This window comes from Gopherus flavomarginatus, chromosome 1, assembly GCF_025201925.1.
Source record: "Gopherus flavomarginatus isolate rGopFla2 chromosome 1, rGopFla2.mat.asm, whole genome shotgun sequence".
In the NCBI taxonomy this organism is placed as follows: Eukaryota; Metazoa; Chordata; order Testudines; family Testudinidae; genus Gopherus; species Gopherus flavomarginatus.
Genome location: NC_066617.1, coordinates 139,276,593 through 139,296,383, shown reverse-complemented (window position 1 = coordinate 139,296,383; position 19,791 = coordinate 139,276,593). Strand labels below are relative to the sequence as shown.

At 44.8% G+C, this 19,791-nt stretch overlaps 1 protein-coding gene across 3 annotated transcripts in view; it reads right to left on the bottom strand.

Moving 5' to 3' along the window:
• Window positions 1–19,791, bottom strand: part of VWF (von Willebrand factor) — a 250,196-nt gene that overhangs the window by 167,792 nt on the left and 62,613 nt on the right. For all 3 annotated transcript variants that reach the window (XM_050965078.1, XM_050965096.1, XM_050965087.1), the window contains exons 11-16: window positions 18,327–18,463; window positions 15,820–15,958; window positions 14,450–14,550; window positions 9,874–10,069; window positions 8,196–8,411; window positions 203–443 (exon numbers count right to left, since the gene is read on the bottom strand). In XM_050965078.1, coding sequence (XP_050821035.1) covers window positions 203–443; window positions 8,196–8,411; window positions 9,874–10,069; window positions 14,450–14,550; window positions 15,820–15,958; window positions 18,327–18,463 — 1,030 coding nt within the window. The remainder of the gene's footprint in view (window positions 1–202; window positions 444–8,195; window positions 8,412–9,873; window positions 10,070–14,449; window positions 14,551–15,819; window positions 15,959–18,326; window positions 18,464–19,791) is intronic.

The following is a 19,791-nucleotide window of genomic DNA, read 5'->3' as shown; positions in this document are numbered from 1 at the left end:
ACGTCTTGGGAAGATGCCTAGATTTAGATTAGTTATGGGCAAACCCTCAACTAGTTTAAATCAGCACAGATCCTTTGACTTCAGTATGGCGATGCCAATTTACACCAGTGGTTTGGCCTAGTTATCTAATGAGGCTTTTCAAAAACTTCTTTAAATGGTATGTAAAGAAACAACTGAAATCAGTTATGAGTACTGCACTTACCACATGGTGTAGTGATCTGAAAAGACATCATCTGGTTGGAAGATCTCACCATCATAATAGCAAGAGCACTGGGACTTCGGTACACAATCTCCATGCTCATCAATGTATTGCCCATGTGGACAATAGCAGCCTTCCATGCAGAACTCATTGCAGCCTACATCTGGGTAGGATAGAGATCGGCAGGTCTGGTTGCACGGAGTTCCACACTGCTGGTAAATTTGGCCTTCTGGACAAGTCATTGCTGTTAAATAATACACATTAATGAAACCACAATGGAAAGACCCACTGTCCTGTACAATTCATGTACTCAGTGGGGAACATTTTCACATTAATAGATATGCTATATAGGGCTGATCCAAAGCCCATTGAAATTAATGGAAAGTCTTTCATTGAGTCTTCCACTGGCTTCAGCTGACTTTGGACCAGGCTGTAAATGAATAGCTGCCTATTTTTGGATCTGATAACAGTGTTGTTTTTTTTTTCTGATTCACTTTTACTATTAGATCTTTTTATCCTAACAAGGAGATTATTTCAAAAAGAACAGGAAACCCATCAATGGTACATCAAGGGCCATATCTGCTATCATGCAGATAGTTCCACTGAAGTCAGTGGAACCACTTGTACAATGTGAGCAAGGTACAGCATCAAACGGAATCGATAATGAATGTTGGAAAAAGATTCCCACAAATTGGGGGAAAGGGTAATACAAACTGCCTCCAGTTTCTGCTGTTACTTGGCTCTAAAAGGGAGTTGTGGGTTTACAAAGTCATTGTTCTACCAGGGTTTCTGACACCCTAAGAGGACGGCCATTTCGCCGCCCCCTGCAGCCCCGGTGGACCTACCGCAGTCATGCCAGCAGATGGCTCGCTGCTGGAAAGGCTCCGGTGGAATTGCCACAGTGATGCCGGCGGGCGGTCCGCTGGTCTAAAGGCTCCGGTGGACCTGCCGCAGGCATGACTGTGGTAGGTCCGTCGGAACCTTTAGACCAGCTCACCGTCCACCGAAATGACTGCGGCAGCTCCACCGGAGCCTTTCCAGGAGTGGACCGTCAGCTGGCATGACTGCGGTAGGTCCACTGGACCCGTGTGCCGCCCCCCCAGCAAAATAGCGCCCCCCAAAAATTCTGGCGCCCTAGGCCATTGCCTAGGTCGCCTAAATGGTAGCGCCAGCCCTGTCTACCTGTACTTTTCCTTCCTTTTACTTTGTATTCATAAACAATGTAGTTTAGGGTCAAGATCAATATTCAAGTGGCATGATTTTCAAAAAGTGCTGAGCACCCAGCAGTCAGCACTTTTTACAGTCAGACCTCTTCTTCAGGGACCTAACTATGACCTTGAGAGCCTAACTTTGGGGGTCTGCCTTCTAATATCTTAGTCTACTTCTGTAATTATTAGTGTTGATTTGGAGATGTTTCTTGGTTTGTATCTGCATTCAACACGAGGTGGCAGCAATGACAACAAATGTACATGTAGTGAAGTAGCTGCGTCAGTCCTCTCCTTTCCACAAGACCGAGAACAGGCAGCTCTCAGGATCATAATATTTCTGCTCAAAGGCTGTATTTTTAACTAGGATTTTCAGGAGCATTCGGATTTGTAACAAGCTTATAATGGAAACAGCAGGGTTCAAAGTTGATGTAGGACACTCAGTGGAGCGAGGACAGCAGCTGTAGATCAGACTTTGCAAGCTTCTATCACAACTAAAGCTTAGGTCGAGGGGGTGCAGGAGCCTCCTCAGCGTTCTACCTTGCAGCAGGGCCAGACAATTCCAGCCCTTGTATTCCCCAAGCACAAGGCCTTGAATACTCTAGGGCTCCCTCCTGGCTATCAGAGAAACCCCAAAAGGAATAGCAAATGGTTGGGCCATGGCCCCACCCTCTTCCACACCAGCCAATGGAGGTAAGCCAGCACAGGGGCTGGGAGAGCACATGCTGCACTCTTTTAAAGAGTGCAAGGTTGGCCACTGTTTTATGCTCCTCCCATTCTGCTCTCATGGTATTGCTTCTACCTCAGACACGATACTACTGGGAACTGTCTCTCTGCACCCCATGCTACCAGTCCCAAAGACACAATCTATCTATGTTAGGTACCTATATGGCTCCCATTTCCCACTTCAAAGTCTTTAATAGATGAGATGTTGTGGCACAGAGAGGCTACATGACTTGTCCAAGGTCACACAGGAAGTCTGTAGTAGAGCAGGGACTAGAACCCACGTCTCCAAACTCCTAGGCTAGTGCTCTAACCACCATCCTTCCTCCCGTAATAGACCCCTATAAGGTCCATCAAAGTTCACCAGAGCAATGGGCACCTATTGGAGAGCAAATACTCTGAGGCATGGCCTGATTCAGCAGTGAAAATAAAAGACACTCTCTTTTATCCCAGTTGCATGGGCCTCTGGCTGCAGTTAACAGCATGGCACTTCCAATTTACACATGAAGGATTTATGTGGGAGCAGCTACTCCACTGCCCCAGACAGTATAGAATGTGTTAGGGTAGGGGCTGTGAGGCTCCAGCAATAGGGTAAGTGCCTATATCACACTGAACAGGTTAGAGAGACCATAGAATATGTGCTAACTACTTATGCTAAGCCATCTGTCCCACCTTCCATTTAGCTGTGACACTCAGAGTACCTTTCGCAGACCTGAAGAAGAGCGCTGTGTGGCTTGAAAGCTTGTCTCTCTCACCAACAGAAATTGGTCCAGTAAAAGATATTACCTCACCCACCTTGTCCTTAATATCCTGCGACCGGCAGGGCTACAGCTACACCACACTGTACAATTTGACAGACAAAGCTGAGGAGCACTTTCAAAGGTCTCCATCATCATTACTAAGGTAGGAGAGTTATGATTGTGATTTACTGTAGATCTACCATTGGAAAAGGAATTGATTTGGCAAACTAAAGGCACAGGGAGTTTGAATCCAGACACCCATTTATTTGAGTCTCAAAGTCTGCGATGGTTTAAATAAATGATTCCAGTTTTGCCCCATTTCTAATTATCCAGCACATAGTTACACTCCTTGTTTCTAGTATCAGAGGGGTAGCCGTGTTAGTCTGGATCTGTAAAAGCAGCAAAGAATCCTGTGGCACCTTATAGACTAACAGACGTTTTGGAGCATGAGCTTTCGTGGGTGAGAAAGTGGGTATTCACCCACGAAAGCTCATGCTCCAAAACGTCTGTTAGTCTATAAGGTGCCACAGGACTCTTTGCTCCTTGTTTCTAGTGACTGACAATGCCACAGCTTGTCCTAATTTTAGCTGAGGTACTGTTACATGCCTTAGCTGCACATGCCCTTACTCAAGATTTAAAAGCATCCTCAGTCCTTCACAGTGGCTGCCCAACTGTCCAATGACATGAGCACTTTCCACTTCCACTATGCTGCACCAACAAATTAATCCTTCTTCCCCTACGAAACTTTTAACAGCAGCAACTAAGATCATGTGGGTGGGAGGAAAAAATTGACTTTGTGCTTTGTAATTCATGCAATTAAACAAACAAACAAACAAACAAAACTTTTTGCCCTGAAAGGTGTGGAAACTGAAAGGAAACAGATAGGCCAATGTGACCTCTAAAAATGCCTGTTCTAAACTGCAAGAGCTAGTGGCTCTACATCAAAATCCATCCCCAACTTGGGAGCTTCTCTGTTGTCATTTTGACTTTAGGGTGTGCCTTCACCACAGACTTAACTTGGGGGATCAGCAGCCCTGCCTGAACACCCAAGTTAGCCTGACCACTGGATAGGATCAGCCACACTACACAAGCCTTACCCGGGTGTCCTCACTGGTGCTGTGCTCAGCTATCTGTGTCACTAGCACTTTGGGGGGCACATCACATGGTTCTTTGTGATACCATTTATTAAACTGAGCCACTCTATGATTTTTTTCCTGGTGAATTGTGAGAGAACTTGTCTGTCCTTCAAGATATACATGGGGAATTGTGGGAAGGGCATTGGAGGAGTATCAGCACTCAGCTGGTTTAGCCAGAGTCCTCACAGCAAAGTGTGCCCATTACCAGCCTGAGTGAAAGTGGCACCAGAGCTCTAGCAAGGGCCGTTCTTAGGCATACGCAGCAGCATAGGGCACCCAAAAATTTGAGGCACCACCGGGATCATAGGTGCTGACTTCTTAGCTTGCTGTGGGGTTCTCGACCCCCTGCCTTCGATCCAGGCCCTGTCCCCACTCCACCCCTTCCCCCACGCTCCCATCCCCAACCTGCCTCTTTCTGCCCCTGCTCCAGCCCTGTCTGCCTCTTTCCTGCCCCTTCCCCTCTCCTCCCACTGCCTCCCAGAGCTTGAATGCCACGAATGAGCTGTTCGCGGTGCTCCAGAAGTGCTGGGAGGGAGGGAGGGAGAGGAGTTGGTAAACATGGGGCTGCCGGCTCACGAGAGATGCGGGAGGAGGAGATACAGGGGGGAGCTTGGTGCTGATGGGTGCTCTGCACCCCCACTAACTTTCCCCCCTGGGTGTTCCAGCCCCAGAGCACCCACATACAGAGTCCATGCCTGTGAACGGGACAGCAGGTAAGAATGGGCCAGTTCCCACATACCCAGAGTGCACTTCAGTCTCCTTACTAGGCAGAAGACAGGGGCCATATTCATTTTGTATTGCTAAGAGCAAGTTGGGCATAGGGGTACCGGTTTAATAATACTGTGTAGCATGGGCGCCAACTTCATGGGTGTTCCAGGGCTGGAGCATACACGGGGAAAAATTGTTGGGTGCTCTGCACCCACCGGCAGCTCCCTGATCTGCCCTCCCACCCCAGTTCACCCCCCCTGCCTTCTCCCAAGTGTGCCTTCACGTCCTGCTTCTCCCTCCTCCATCCCTCCCAGCGTTTGCGCCACAAAACAGCTGTTTCACACTGTAAGCCTAGGAGGGAGGGGGGAGGAGGGGGAATATGGCATGCTTGGGGGAGGAGGCGGGGATGGGGTGGGGATTTGGGGAGGGGTCCAATAGGGACATGGGGTGGAGTTAGGGCGGGGATTTTGGGGCAGGGGTGGAGTCAGGGTGGGGCTGTGGGTGCGAGTACCCACTGGCGCAGAAAAAGGTTGGTGCCTGTGCTGCATAGGGCCCCATAAATCCTAAGGACAGCCCTAGCTCTATCCCATAGCCCCAGCCAAGCCAGCTAGCCCAGGTTTAAAACACCAGCAAAATCCTGTGAGAGGATTTTGTGTGTGGACAGGACGGGGTAAGGGTAACACCTGAGTAAGATCCTGGGTTAACTCTGCAGTGCAGACATATTCTTTCATACAGAAATCCCCTCACATAAGTCATGCAACATGGACACTACTGCACTAAATCTATAGGGCAGGAGGTGGGTTGGTCAATGGGTCTCTGAAATCTGCTCGAGAGCCCTGAAGGAGCAGTTGGTGACTCATTGGCTGATATACCTCCTCCTTGTAGGGGAGATGTGGTACACAGGGGATGCAAACCCCCATTGTGGACTCCATCTTCCTACATACTCCCATGCAGCACAACTAGTTCTGCTGCTTATCAGGTCTCTTGCATCCACAGAGGACTATAGGGCCTGGATTTCCCTCTTAGACAAATGAATTAGAATGAAGCCACAAGCATTTTCAATACCTGTATGTTGGATTAGTATGATAGCCTATCATGCAGCATTTAAACAGCCAGAAATGCCATGCTACATTAGCAGTATAGTAATCTACTGCTGCCACTGTATCGCTTTAAATTAGACATGGCCTAACCCCTTTAGACACTTCTGAAAATCCCACCCTATATATCTGTACAGTGTGTAGCACAAAGAGGCCACAGACCACCTGCCAGTATTGAACTTCAGATAAAGCAAACTGCTTCTGTCAAGTCATTTGCCTGTGAGCCTGTATCTCAGCCAGAGAGCAGGGGAGCAGCCACCAGTTCAATACATCTGGCCGTCAGCACAAATTATGCAAACAGCATATTCAAGTCTTAGGCCCATTAAAGGAATGATTGTTCTCCTTCGTGTGACAGGAGATGTCTGGAGCATCAGAATTATCTAATGGGGCGTGATGGATCTGCAGTCAGAGAAATCTGCGCTTGGTGCAGGCACAAAGTGCTCTGTAATGTACAGAGAAGAGGAAGCAGTGCTACACTATTAAAGATTAATTGTGAAAATTTACTTGTTCAATTACAGCAAGAACGATGGTGCATTAGCGTTGCTCTTGCTTTCAGCCTCCAGACCGGTGCGTTTTTTTTTAAAAGGATTTTTATTGAATTACTGTTCCACTCTCTGAACATTTACATAAATTAGGTCAATATTATGAAACCATACAGCCATTTAACATAATCCAGTCTTGTTCTTTCTCTTTCAGTAAATATTATCCAGCCTCCAACAACTGGAATCACTGAACTTAACTGGCTGAGATTGTATCAGCTGGAACGGCAGTGACCTCACACCTCTCTAGCTTCTACAGTAACTCAGTTTTTCAAATGGCTGCCCCACTCAGCTACTGTTTGTGAAGGAATAATGGACCCGAGTTGAAGTGCAGCCAAGCATATGGGCTTTTCCCCAAAATCCCTGATTGGCTACTGTTGTTAGGAGTAGAGCTGTTTGGGAAAAAGAAGAAAAGTCTTTTGCAAACATTTATGGAGAAAGTTATTTCTATTTTGTATCAAAATTTTCCAACCAATTCTGCCTAATAATGAGATGAGAAAAAGGGGGATTGTTTTTTTCTGTTCCAGCCTCTTACCAGATTCTTCCCACACACACTGTTGGTCCGTGCATATTCATCCTATTATTTTTGTCACCTCATCATCAATCTCTATCCCCACTCTTCGGGTCTACTTGTGTGTTTCAGCCACCTGTTTTGCCTGGCCTTTTAGATTGTAAATTCTGTGGGACAGGGCCTGCCATTTATTATGGGTGGGGTTTTCAAACAATCCTAAGGAGAATTCAGCCTTCGGATCCCACTGGCTTTCGCTGGAAGTTAGGCATTTAAGAGCTGGTGTAGTTTAGAAAATTGGATCAACCCAGCTATGTCACTCAGGGCAGGGGTGTGAAAAATCCGTGCCCTCGAGCAGCATAGTTAAACCAACCTAAATCCCTGTGTACACAGCATTAGGTCAACAAAAGAATTCTTCCAATTGATCTAGCTACCACCTCTCTGGGAGATGGATTTACTACAGTGATGGGCGAATCCCTCCCGTCGCTGTAGTAAGTGTCTATACTGAAGCGCAGCAGTGGCGCAGCTGCACTGCTGCCCCTGTATCGCTTTAAGTGTAGATATTGCCTAACTCCTTTAGACACCTCTGAAAATCCCACCCTTTATATCTGTACAGTGCATAGCACAGTGGAGACACAGCCTGCGAAGGGACTCTGTGCACTACTTCAACAATGATAAATCATCATTGTCATGTCACAGATGTCTCAGCCTCAGGGTCATATTAGAATTAACAGTGGAGACAAAGAGGCCAAAACATGACAGCAAAATAGTACTCACATATCGGAAAAATGGTGCAGACATGGTAAGAACTGGTTTGTACCTTTCCCTTGGAACCTGAACTAAAAAGTCTGCTGGGTTTCCACTAGGGCCAGAGATCTGATACTGTGGTTAATACTTACAACTCCTTTGGAAGACAACAGGAGTTGAGGTGGTCAGTGCCTCCCAGGATTGGGTCCCAGATAGGAAGTGTCAAAATACAATGAAAGAACCTGTTACCGTAAACGTCATGAGAGACTTTGGATACTGCCCGCCCAAGATATTCAGAACATTTTCAGATAGGCAGCCAAAGTTAGTAGGGAAGTTATCTGAACCAAGCCACCAAATCAGTTGAGTTTTGCTCAATGAGAGCTACTTTTCCCTGATGCTGAGCACCTTTTGTGAACAACCAAGCACCCTCGACTCTTAATGGAGTCCAAGACAATTGAGCGTGTTCCACATGTCCTGGAGGAGACACTCAGCACCTTGCAGAAATCAGGTCCCTTAACTCCCTCTGCCTCACTGACCTTGCCAAAGGACACCATAGAGTCAATGCAAGAAAGTACTTTGCAGCATTCACTTACAGCAGAAGTCCGGTTCCCGCCACTTAATCAGAACGCCTTTCCTAGCACATGCAGTGGCATAGGTAGAAACAGCAGTGCACAAGCAATCCTTGCCATCAGAACAGGAACAAACGTCATAGCGGCAGTTCTTCAGGTATGGAGAAGGGCTAACTTCATGGTGGCAAGGCTCAAATATGGACGACATCAGAACTGAGCAGGAATCTTCAGCATACTTGGCTAAAATGAGAAAATTATTATTCAGACACTTTACACTAAAAGAGCAGCGACTGTAAGTGCTGGATTATTTCCTATTAAATCATAACATCCCTTAATTAGCAAAATAGACATAGGAAAACCTTCATTTTCTGTTCTGTTATCACAGGCAGAATTGGTAGCGACACCTGTAAATAAGTTTGCCTGGCACTTCCTATCATAAGACCTGTTTTCAGCTGTTTATAACTATGCCAGACTTAAACTGTTCAGGCTGAATTTTTTCATGTGCCATCCTCTCTCAGCTCGTGTGTGTGACTGGGCTGTGCATGTGCCATCTCCACAGAGCAACTGAACATGCACCATTCTGGACTTGCAGGGGCTGAGAGCAAAACTTCCCATACAATTAGTCTTTCTGGACACCAGGGGCACCAGAATTGACAGCCAAAAAAACTGTCTCTCCTGTGCTCTCAATCCTTCCCCCTGCTGAAGCCCAGGCACTATGGAGGAGGAGGAGGCAGCAGCTGCAATACTGGAATGTGGTGGTGGGGGGAAGAGATGGAGTGGGAAGGAAAAGATGGAGGGCAACAGGGTTGCAGGAGCCTGAGGGAGAAAGGCTCAGGACTTGGGGTGGAACAGAGCCAGGAGTCAGTGGGGAAGCAGGAAGGATAGGCATAGAAGAGGAGGGAAGGGAAGCAGGTATCAAGAGATGAAGGAGTGTATAGGAGGAAAGGAGGCGCCTGGGCGACATAGGTGGATAGGGGCAGAGAGAAAGGAGTCAGAAGCTGTGGCAAACAGGAGCAGAGGAGGGCAGAGACAGACTAGGGGTATAAGGGTCTACAACCACTGGAACACACTCCTCATCAGAACCGGGAATTGAACCCAGGAGTCCTGAGTCTCTATATTTCCCTTCTGTCAGCAAATAGCTGTGAAACCCTCTTGCAAAATGTCTTTCATGCCCCTCTTGTGACTGATCCACATAAAGCATAATAGCCTACTACTTCTACAAATTAGCTCAAGTCTGTGCTGTAAATCTAATGGTCCAAACCCTCTCAATGACCCAAGTTTGGCATCAATATGGTTCCATATGATGGAATTTCTGGATTTTCATGATGCTTTTTTTTTTTTCAGTTTGTTTGTTTAAATTAGAAAATTAAATTTAAAAACTACATTACAAAGAACATTATTAAGGTTACAGAATCAAGCCCTCTGAAGTTAGGAAAAGCCAGAAGTCAGGTTTCCCATGTAACCTGAATTCAGCCTCCTTATGTGTACACAGTATGATACAGTTTTTAATTACATGATCACATAGTAATTTTTTCCACAGGACCCCTGCCTCATTCAGTGCATGGAACGAAAGGTGTTTTATTTATTTTACAGATGCTATAGTGATTCTGTTCCCAGTACAAAACAGTTGCAATTCTATGGGATAGAAGGTCACATGTTGTTACACTGTACCATATGTTATGTGGAGGTCAGGTTTCAGTACCTAAGCGAGGGTTGAGACTACAGGGGTCATTGTCTTGTTTTAACAAGTCTTGGCAATCTCCATTGAGCTTCCAGGTATTTCCAAAATCTTCCACAAGGGCTTCCACAAGGCCAGAAGGTGTCAGAAAGTCATCCCCTTCATTGCCATTGAAGTTTCCACACAGACCACAGATTCTGTCAGTATACATTGGGGAGAGCTCACAGAAACAAGGGTAGAATGGTTATTCTTCAATATTACTCCACAGTTTCATGGCAGTATTTTTAATGGACTATACATTCCTCAAATATACATTAAAGGGGCACCATCAACTTAAAAATCAAACAGTTTTACATACTTTTTTTTAAACAAGTAGTACAAATGTACAAGTAGTAACTTTTTTAACCAATTGAATTATTTTAACTTAAATAGAGAAAAAAGTTCCATTTCTCCTCCTCCCCCAATGTATTTACTTTGTGCATTTAATAGCACTTAATGTCTAGTCACTTTCACGGTTTTCCTTGAGTAGTTTATTTCCCCTGTCTGTGTTGGTCTTTATAACAGCAACAGTGGAGAGGAAACGGATTTTTAAATATAGGAGAATGATTGTAATATCACAAAAAAAGCCAGGAGGACAGAGGGGCAGGTCAATAGGAATTGTCAGTGGCCATCAACATCCATAAAAACATGATCTCTAAATGAATATTACATGCAACGCTTGGGGGCTGGCCCAATGGCGAGTGGTACAGTAGCTCCCTGTAAGCATAGACTAGACTGCTGCCCCTTGTACCCTAGCTTGGCAGGGGTAAGCAGTGATACAAAAGCAGGCTGAAAAGTGGAATATCTTTTACAGTTATTCCTCTGGCTAATAAAAGATCATTGGTGAAGGGCTCCAAAGGGAAGCCAGTCCTGTTCTCACTGACAACAGCAGCAGGTGAGGGGTACACAGGAAAAATGAAGTCAGAAAGCCCCAAGGAAAGTGAATTTCTAACATTTCTGTAACCAAGGACACTGTCATTCTAATGACTCATGTTCATCTGAGTTTTATGTATGTTTTGGAAACTGCAGGCCTTGCCTGAAGGGGTCAAATCATAAGCTTTCAGAGGTCACCAAAGGAGTGTTCTTTTGGACGACTGCAGCGGGCAAATCCAAACACTGTAACTTTTACCAGAAGTGTTTGCACAAGTCAGTGGGAGTGGATCACTTCCCCCAATTGTCAGAAATGTTTGGCAAAAGGTTAGTCCATTTACACCATAAATTAGTGCTCCAAAGGCAACAATAATGCTGACTTAGGTACATAAATGGGAAGGAATTCATAGCAGAACATAATAAAAAAAGACAATGGGAGAAACAGCTAAGACAGTAATTAGCAACAGTTATTGCTGTTATGATAAAGGGGTTGAAGTAGAAAATTAGACCTTTTAACAGCTGAGCAAGGAGATGGTCAGGGTGTAAAGGTCTGAGACTTGGCAGAAGAGACCACAGATGCAGAGAAAAGCAGGAAATCCTGAGAGGTGCCAGTGGATTGAACTGAATTATCGTCAACCCTAAAACAAACCCTAGGTATTTTGTTATTGTACATCTAGATTAGACCGAAACACAAATTGCTGAATCCATATTCTTAAACCCTTCCAGAGCTTTCCCTCCTGTTACAGTGTTTTTTCAATTGCTGAAGCTGTGATGAACCTTTACCTTGAACTAGAATATTAAGCCCACTTTTTATGCTACTATGCAACATTTATCCAGAATTCATGAAAGCAAAGACGGGTATAACTCTGTGCTTGTTTTATCATATGAGCTTCATGATGGTTCTTAGACACAGAACCCTACTGGGTAGAGTGGAAGGCAAGGAAAAAAAATATAGCCAGAGCAAGAGTATAGATGCACTATGCTCGTGCCGTGAAAGAGCAGATAAAGGGTTAAATCATGGAGCTCTTACACTGATGAGCTCATATTCACACACTTATTCCTGTTGACAACAATGGACCTGCTCACATGAGTAAGTGCTCAGCAATGCAAGAAAAGGATGTGCAATCATCAGGTCCATAATGATGGTGCAGGGGAGCATGGTTAGGACCTGCAGTCAGTGTATCTGTTCTACCTTTGTAGCTCGCTCATCTCCAGTGGGCAGCTGAAGGCCAGTGTGCACGAGAGCAGTGCCACAGAAACACTCGCACCCCGTTTCTGCCTCATCATGTCCCCGAGAGGATTGAAGAGCTGTGGTTAGCGCTGACTAGCCTCCACCAGCGGTCCTCAGGATGTAACAATCACACAAGGACAGACTCCTGCATGTGCGTACAGGGTAATATGATGGGGTTCCCTGGGCTCTCTCCCCATCTTAATCTCCAGGGAAAGGCAGCCATATTTCTGGCCCTTAGAATTAGAGCCCTGTGGGGCACTAGTGTAAAGCCCTGCAGCAGGACTGGGATCCCATGGGTCTTGCAGGACCCGCTGCCATAATAGCAAGATCGGGGAGGAGTGGGATTAAAGAATAGTCCCATACAGGGCTCTACCTTAGAATAAGCACAATATACTGTCCAAGTGTGTACTTTTCATACATAAATAGATTATAAAGCCAGAAGGGACCACTCTGATCATCTAGTCTGACCTACAGTATAACACAAACCATAGAATTGCCCTGAATTAATTCTTGTTTGAACTAGAGCAGATCTTTTAGAAAAACATCCAATCTTGATTTTAAAATTTCCAGTGATGGAGAATCCACCACAGCCCTTGCTAATTGTTCCAATGGTTAATTACTCTCATTGTACAAATATGCACCTTATTTGAAGTCTGGATTTGTCTAGCTTCAACTCCTACCATCTTGTTGTATGTTTGTTCGCTAAACTGATAAGTCCATTATTAAATATTTGTTCCCATCTGGGTACTTATAGACTGTCATCAAGTCACCCCTTAACTTTCTCTTTGATAAGCTAAATAGAGTCTCTCACTATGAGGCATGTTTTCCTTGATTCATTCTTGTGCCTCTTCGATGAACCTCTCCAATTTATCAACATCCTTCTTGAACTGTGGACACCAGAACAGGACACGATATTCTAATAGCAGTCGCACCAGTTTCAAATACAGAGATAATATAAGCAGCAAAGAATCCTGTGGCACCTTATAGACTAACAGACGTTTTGGAGCATGAGCTTTTGTGGGTGAATACCCACTTCCTCAGATGCATGATGCATCTGAGGAAGTGGGTATTCACCCACAAAAGCTCATGCTCCAAAACGTCTGTTAGTCTATAAGGTGCCACAGGATTCTTTGCTGCTTTTACAGATCCAGACTAACACGGCTACCCTCTGATACAAGAGATAATATAACCTCCCTATTCCTACTGAAGTTTCCCATTTATGTATACTAGGATCCCGTTAGCCCTTTTTAGCCTCAGCATCTCACAGTGGGACCTCATGTTCAGCAGATTATTCACCACAATACCCCAAATGTTTTTTCAGAGTCATTGCTTCCAGGATAGAGTCTCCAGTCCTGTAGGTATGACCTACATTCTTTGTCTTAATTGCATACATTTACATTTAGCTGTATTTAAATGCATATTGTTTGCTTGCACCCATCTTACCAAGCAATCCAGATCACTTTTTATCAGTGAATAGCCTGCCCTCTTCCTTATTTACCACTCCTCCAACATATGTATCACCTGCAAAGTTTATCTAATTTCATGTTTTCTTCCTGGCCACTGATAAAAACATTAAATAGTGTAGGGCCAACAACAGATCCTCGCAGGACCCCACTAGAAACACAAGCACCTCACTGATGATTCCCTATTTACAATTACATGTTGAGACCTATCTGTTAGCTCATTTTGATCCATTTAATGTGTGCCATGTTGAATTTGTATCATCCTAGTTTCTTAATCCACATATCATGTGGCATCAAGTCAAACATCTTAAAGATGTCTAAGTATATTACATCAACACTATTACCTTTATCAATCACACTTCACCATCGTGCTTATGAAGCAGAATCTTGAGAAATTCAATCAGTCTAATGCAAAGTATAAAAGCATCTTTGCTGGGAACATAAAAAGATTTATTATAGGATTATTGATTAGCCTTATTTTTTGTTGGATGCAACAATAATAGCAGCTTTATTAACTATCAGTTGCCCTACACTCCACAATACAAACTTCTCTCTTTACGTTGATCTGAAATGACCATAAATATTATTCTTAGTAGGAGCAGCATGCTGTATATCCTGTGCAATTAAATTATGTTTTTCCTTGAACATATGAATGATTGTATCCTATAGGCCAAATTCATCTTTCATTTTCACCTATGCAATTGACTTCAGTGGGAATGGACAATGAAATCAAAATCTGGTCCATAGTGGTCTGCTGTAATGAAAGCAAAGCTATTCACGGTTAATGGCTACTGTTAGTGCACAGAAAAGAAAGAGAAAAAAAACCAAGCTGTTTCTGAGATGCAAATATATGTTTCTAGAAAACAAAGGGATCAGTATATTGCTCTGAAGGCTGAGAGAGAGAATGGAATTTCTAGCATGCAACACAATCAATTTCTCGCATCAGACAAGAAAGTCTTTGTGTATGTTTGGGTGGGATGAGAGGAGAAAAAACTACCTTCACCAAAAGTTTACCACGGCCATCCCAGTCAATCTGTAAATCTTCCCCATAGGTCAGGCGAACTGAAGACATCATAATGCGCTGGATACGGAGGGCACCTCAAAAACACATCAGGCAAGTTTCAGACAAGAAGGGATGCATTCTGTCAACAGCAAGGAGGATACAATGTCCTCATCACCTATCAGCCCATGAGATGGATCTCAGCAGATACACTTGAGGTTTGTCTACACTCTTTTCTTTGCACAAATGTAGTGGAAATGATGCAACCCTTAGTGTAGACATATGGATTTGTACCATTTGATTTACCGCAGATACAAACCCAGTACCAACCGGGGCACAAAGACAGTGCTAGTGTAGCACAGCTTCTTACTGGTCCTAGGCTCCCCACAAGGTGCAGAGATAGGCCAAGTGTAGAATATCACCTGTTCCCATGATACTGGCCAATGGAGTTGGCACCACACAGCAGGGGAGGTGTAGACTGCACAATGACAAAGTGGGACACACCAATCATGCTCCCCTGGTTGCTGTGCATCACTTTGACACTTCACAGGTATTGTATCCCCTGGTCTGGTGCATGTCTGCACTTCTCCTTAGCATGATCTGGGCCTCACAGGCCCCAAAAGCAACACATGTAAGCATCATTCAGATTTATTGGTGAAATCACTGCAGCTCTCTTCTAAAATGTCAAGTTTTGGGATAGATAAAATGGATACTTGACATTGGTTTTGAATGTTGTGGGCTAGATCCTCAAATAGTCAACAGCAGCATAACCCCATCAACTTCAATGGAGCAGGGCCAATCTACACCAACTGGGGACCTGGGCACATGCCCAAGAGAACCCGGCAAGATGCAAATTCAATAAAAGGTGGTGCTAACTATATAAAATGCGACTCAGAGTTGGAAATAGGAAACACTCTTTGGGCTAGGCTAAAGCCTGCCTGATAAAGTTGAGAAGGGAGACACCTTCGGGTATGTCTATACTGCACACTAAACCTGCGACTATGGATCCCAGCTTTGTGGACCCAATGTTTCCAAGCCCGTGCTTGAGTGTCTACACTGCATTGTAAACCCAGGTTTAGAATTGCTGGATGCTGGTCTCACAGCCATGCTGACATGTCCATATTGTGCTGTTCAGACCTTCTTGACCTGCGTCCACAGTAAAAATGACAAGGCCTGGACCTGAGTCCCAGTGTCTCTGACCCACCCCTAGTAGCATCCTAGGATAGGGTCATGAGTGCTTGCTGATTGGGGCAGATTGATTCTTTGTGGACAGAAGCGAGGCTTGGACTCAGACCTGAAGTAAAGCCTGGGCTCAGTATAATGGGATAGTAATGTGTGGTCTGAATTGTTACGTGCCACAAACATACCTTGTGTCAAAGGAATCTGTACATCCTGCCCATTCAGAGAGATGACGCCTCCATGCTTCATTTTGATGATGCTGTTCTCCATGTCCTGGATTCGGACAGAGGCCGAGCGGGTGCATACTGCATCAAGATCATCGGCACACTAAAAAGATGCCAACATTTCCTATGACCGTTAGGATTTCACTCAGTTCCTCTAGCATGCTGGGCCAGAAACCCTCCTGTGACTTTAATTTTACTGTCATATCCATTGCCCATGAAGCTTGGTTTAGTATTTATTTTATTTGGCAGTAATGCAAGGAACCTACAAGCCTGTATCCTGTAAGGCACTGGCTACAGCAGTTCGCATAAGGCATGCGGCCTATGAATGTTAGCACAGACAAATGTCCCAATGGTCACCCCTAAGTTTTGGGGAACTGGGAACAGAATGTTTAAGGGGGAATTCTGTAAATAATGACACCAGGAAACCACAGGACTGTGAGCCAACACTCACTCTTGGATATTTTAGGATAGGAACAACTGCAGATATCTGGTCACAAGAGTGCCATAGCAACAAATTGACATATATGATAATAAGATGACATCATTACTATCCTAACCTATAGGAGACGGGCACTCGAACATTAGAAGGGTGAGGAAATACAAATAAGAAGAGAGAAATCCCTGGCGACTATACATGAGGCATAGAGATGTCAGCATAACATGTTATACAAGTTGTAGCCCAGCCTGTGTACAGGAGGTTACAGGATGATGGCCACTGGTGATGATGAGGAAGGTGATAGTGATGAGGAAGATAATGGATAACATTTCATGTTTTTCTGCAAGGAACGTGAGAGTAGACGGATGTTCAGATGCACATTCTGTATTATTTCTATCTACCTTGCTGGGTTAGAGTGTCTGTGACTTTGCAGAATGAATTAATAAAACTGTTACAAACACAGAAAGGTTCCTAAAGTGTGAGTGTTGCAACTGTGCACACCAGGGTTCCCAACTGAACAGTAATTTTAATAATATCAGGCCTGATCTTGGGACAAGGAACTGTCAAACCACAGAGGGGTAACTGGGAATTCTTAAGTACTCAGTGTAATTAATACACAATCTACAGATCAGGCTGCTCTAGGGCAGAGTTTGTTCTCAGGGCACTGGAAAAGAAGCTATGAGGCCATGACAGCAGGCTCCCTGGTACACAGGCTGCACTGTGGGGTGAGAGAGCCTCTCCTCGACTGCTCTGTCTGGTGTGATAATGAGACACATCACAAGTCTGTTCAAATGGGGAACTAGAGGCGCGCAGCTCTCACTCTCATCATTTCGGGCGCTAATGTCACTAGTTACGAAGCTGTGGGTAGAACATTCTGCAGACAAGGAACGGTGACTCACTGGCTCCCGTCTTCCCTCATCAGTTTCGAAAGAACAGTTTCAGTGGAAACCAGTTATGCCAGTTCCACACGCACAGCTCTGATCTCTGATTTGTTGTGTAATAGGCACAAACATAATAGTCACTGGCACTGAAGGGGGTGGTGGGTGGGGATGGGCAAAACCCATTTCCCTAAAGCAAGTGAGCTTTCTGCTCACCTTCTCTCTGGAGCCTCTTAACCACCCCTAATCTGTCCCTGCTGCCTTGGAAAAGTTTCCCCATTTCTGCCCTGCAACTGTGCTCTTCATGCTGCTTGCTCCTTCTGCTGCCTGCCTTCCTTCCCACCCTCCCTCAACCTGCCCTGGTGCCTTCCTCTCTCCTTTCAAAACCTCTGCAGTCTCACTGCTGCGGCCCTTTCTCTCTATCCTACCTCTCTGCTCTCCCTCAATATTATGCCCTCACTCCTCCCTCTGCAAACTCCCTTACCTTCCCTGCCCTCCTTCCCACTCCCTCAGTTCTCTCACTCACTCTCATACCCATTTTACTGCCCCTTCTGCAAAACTCCCTGAGGAAACTCTGCTGGTGTTCTTCCTGTCCCAATATGCTCTGGCACCCTTCCCATTTCTCTTTGGCTATCTCCCCTTCCTGCCCTGCAGCTGGGTCCTTGCCATTCTCTCTGTGGCAAAGGGCACAGTAAACAAGTTGAGAGGGGCTGACATACTAGGGAGTAATGTAACTTATTAGCCAGTGCATCCCTGTGAGAAAAAACTCCAGATACTATTAAGGTAACAATGCTACTACATGCCCCATAGTTTCTGCCCAGGGCAATTACCCAGTGAGCAGCCCAAACAGTTCAGTGTATGAGGCACACCCTCCTCTGTCTCTTGTATTTATATGCTAACTTGGCAAAGCTCCAGAGAGACAATCCAGTTGCACTGTGAATGTGAATTTACAGCCTGGGGTTAAAAGAGTGGCAGCAAGAAGAGGCAAAACATATGTTAATTCAGAAGAGAAATTCTAGGTAATTTTATAGAAAAATGCCATTTATGTGCACAGGAAGCTCTAATCATCCACTCACACACACCGAATCTCTCTTTCTCTCTCTCTCTCACACTCGCACGCACACACAAGTGCACGCGCACACACAGAGTGCTGTTACCTGGACCGTCTCTATGATAACAGAAAAGGAGTTCTCCTTACAGTCTTTGGCAAATAGGTATTGACAAATCCCGCTGAAGGTGAAATGCTTGTTGTCAAAACTTTTGAAATGGGATTGGCCAGTGACAGAGCACTCACCTGAGAAATACCAAGGGAAAACAGTCAGATCACTGAACAAATTCCTGCTTTTTGTGAGACAGACAGAGATGGTGGGAACAGAGCAGGCTCACAGCTCCTAAAGGCTGCCTAGTGGTGGAAGCATGGCTTGCCCCACTGATGAAGTTATTGCCATAAGAAATGAGGACTCCAGCCAAAGTTAGGAAGACCATACTGCAAGGTTTCCTCACACAGGGTGAAATTTACTCTTGCACGGAGAACCCTTCAAAATGACTCTTAAATAGGACTTTAAGTGGGGCACAAGCCTTGCTCTGGCTCTCTGCACGGGGGTGAAATTTACCCAGTAATATGTACTTAAGAGAGCAGAACCAGGAACTTCACTGTGGTTACTCAAGCGCTACTCAGGTCAGGTTCACACATGGAGTTGCACCAGTTTACCTAATTGGCATACTTAAACAGTGCAAAAGCCTGTGTGAACACTCTTAGGCTTCGTCTACACTAGAAAATTAAGTCGGTTTAACTGTATTGCTCAGTGGTGTGAAAAAGTTTAGCTTTTTCTGTAAATTTACTGATGCCAGCTACCCAGGTTTAATCTGATAAACTAATAATAGTTTATCTCATATAGTATTTCTCACCAATAGCACTCAAAGTGCTTTATGTAGGAGATAAACATCACCCCTATTTTATAGATGAGGAAATTGAGACACGAGGAGGTGAAGTGACTTGCCCAAAGTCACCCCAACAAGCCAGTGGCAGAGCCAGGATTTTAACCCAGGTCTCCCAACTTCCAATCCAGTGCTGTATCTACCAGGCCATACTGCCGCTAGAGGTCCAAATGCTGCAATTTAACTAAATCAGTTTTTAGAACTGTGTGGATGAGGCCTACAGTGCAGAACTGAGCGCTTTACAAGTTAAAAATGGAACACTTCTTGTTCCTCAACCCCTGTTCTGATATTCTTTTGTAGTGGTGCCTCACTCTGAATTTTTGTTACACCCTTGGGTCTTGACAGGTTGAGAACACTGTCTCTGTGTCTCTAGAACATTATAATGTGGTCTTGTCATGGCTCCAGTAGCTGAATGCCTGTATCACAATAGCCTTATTTAATACAGAACAGGAAAAAATGAGTTAGTTCCTTTGCTGGGTTTCCTGGGACTTAGTCAAGCATTTAGGTAAAAAATACTTTGATTTTATGAATCACAAAGGCAAGAGTGCTGGAAATTTTTTTATAGTGGAGGTGCTAAAGGTAGAAACCATATAGTTGAGTTGTTACTACTACTTCAAGCCGGGGATGTGGTAGCACCCCCAGCACCTATGCTCAAAAGGGATAAAGAGCTGAAAGACAATCAGA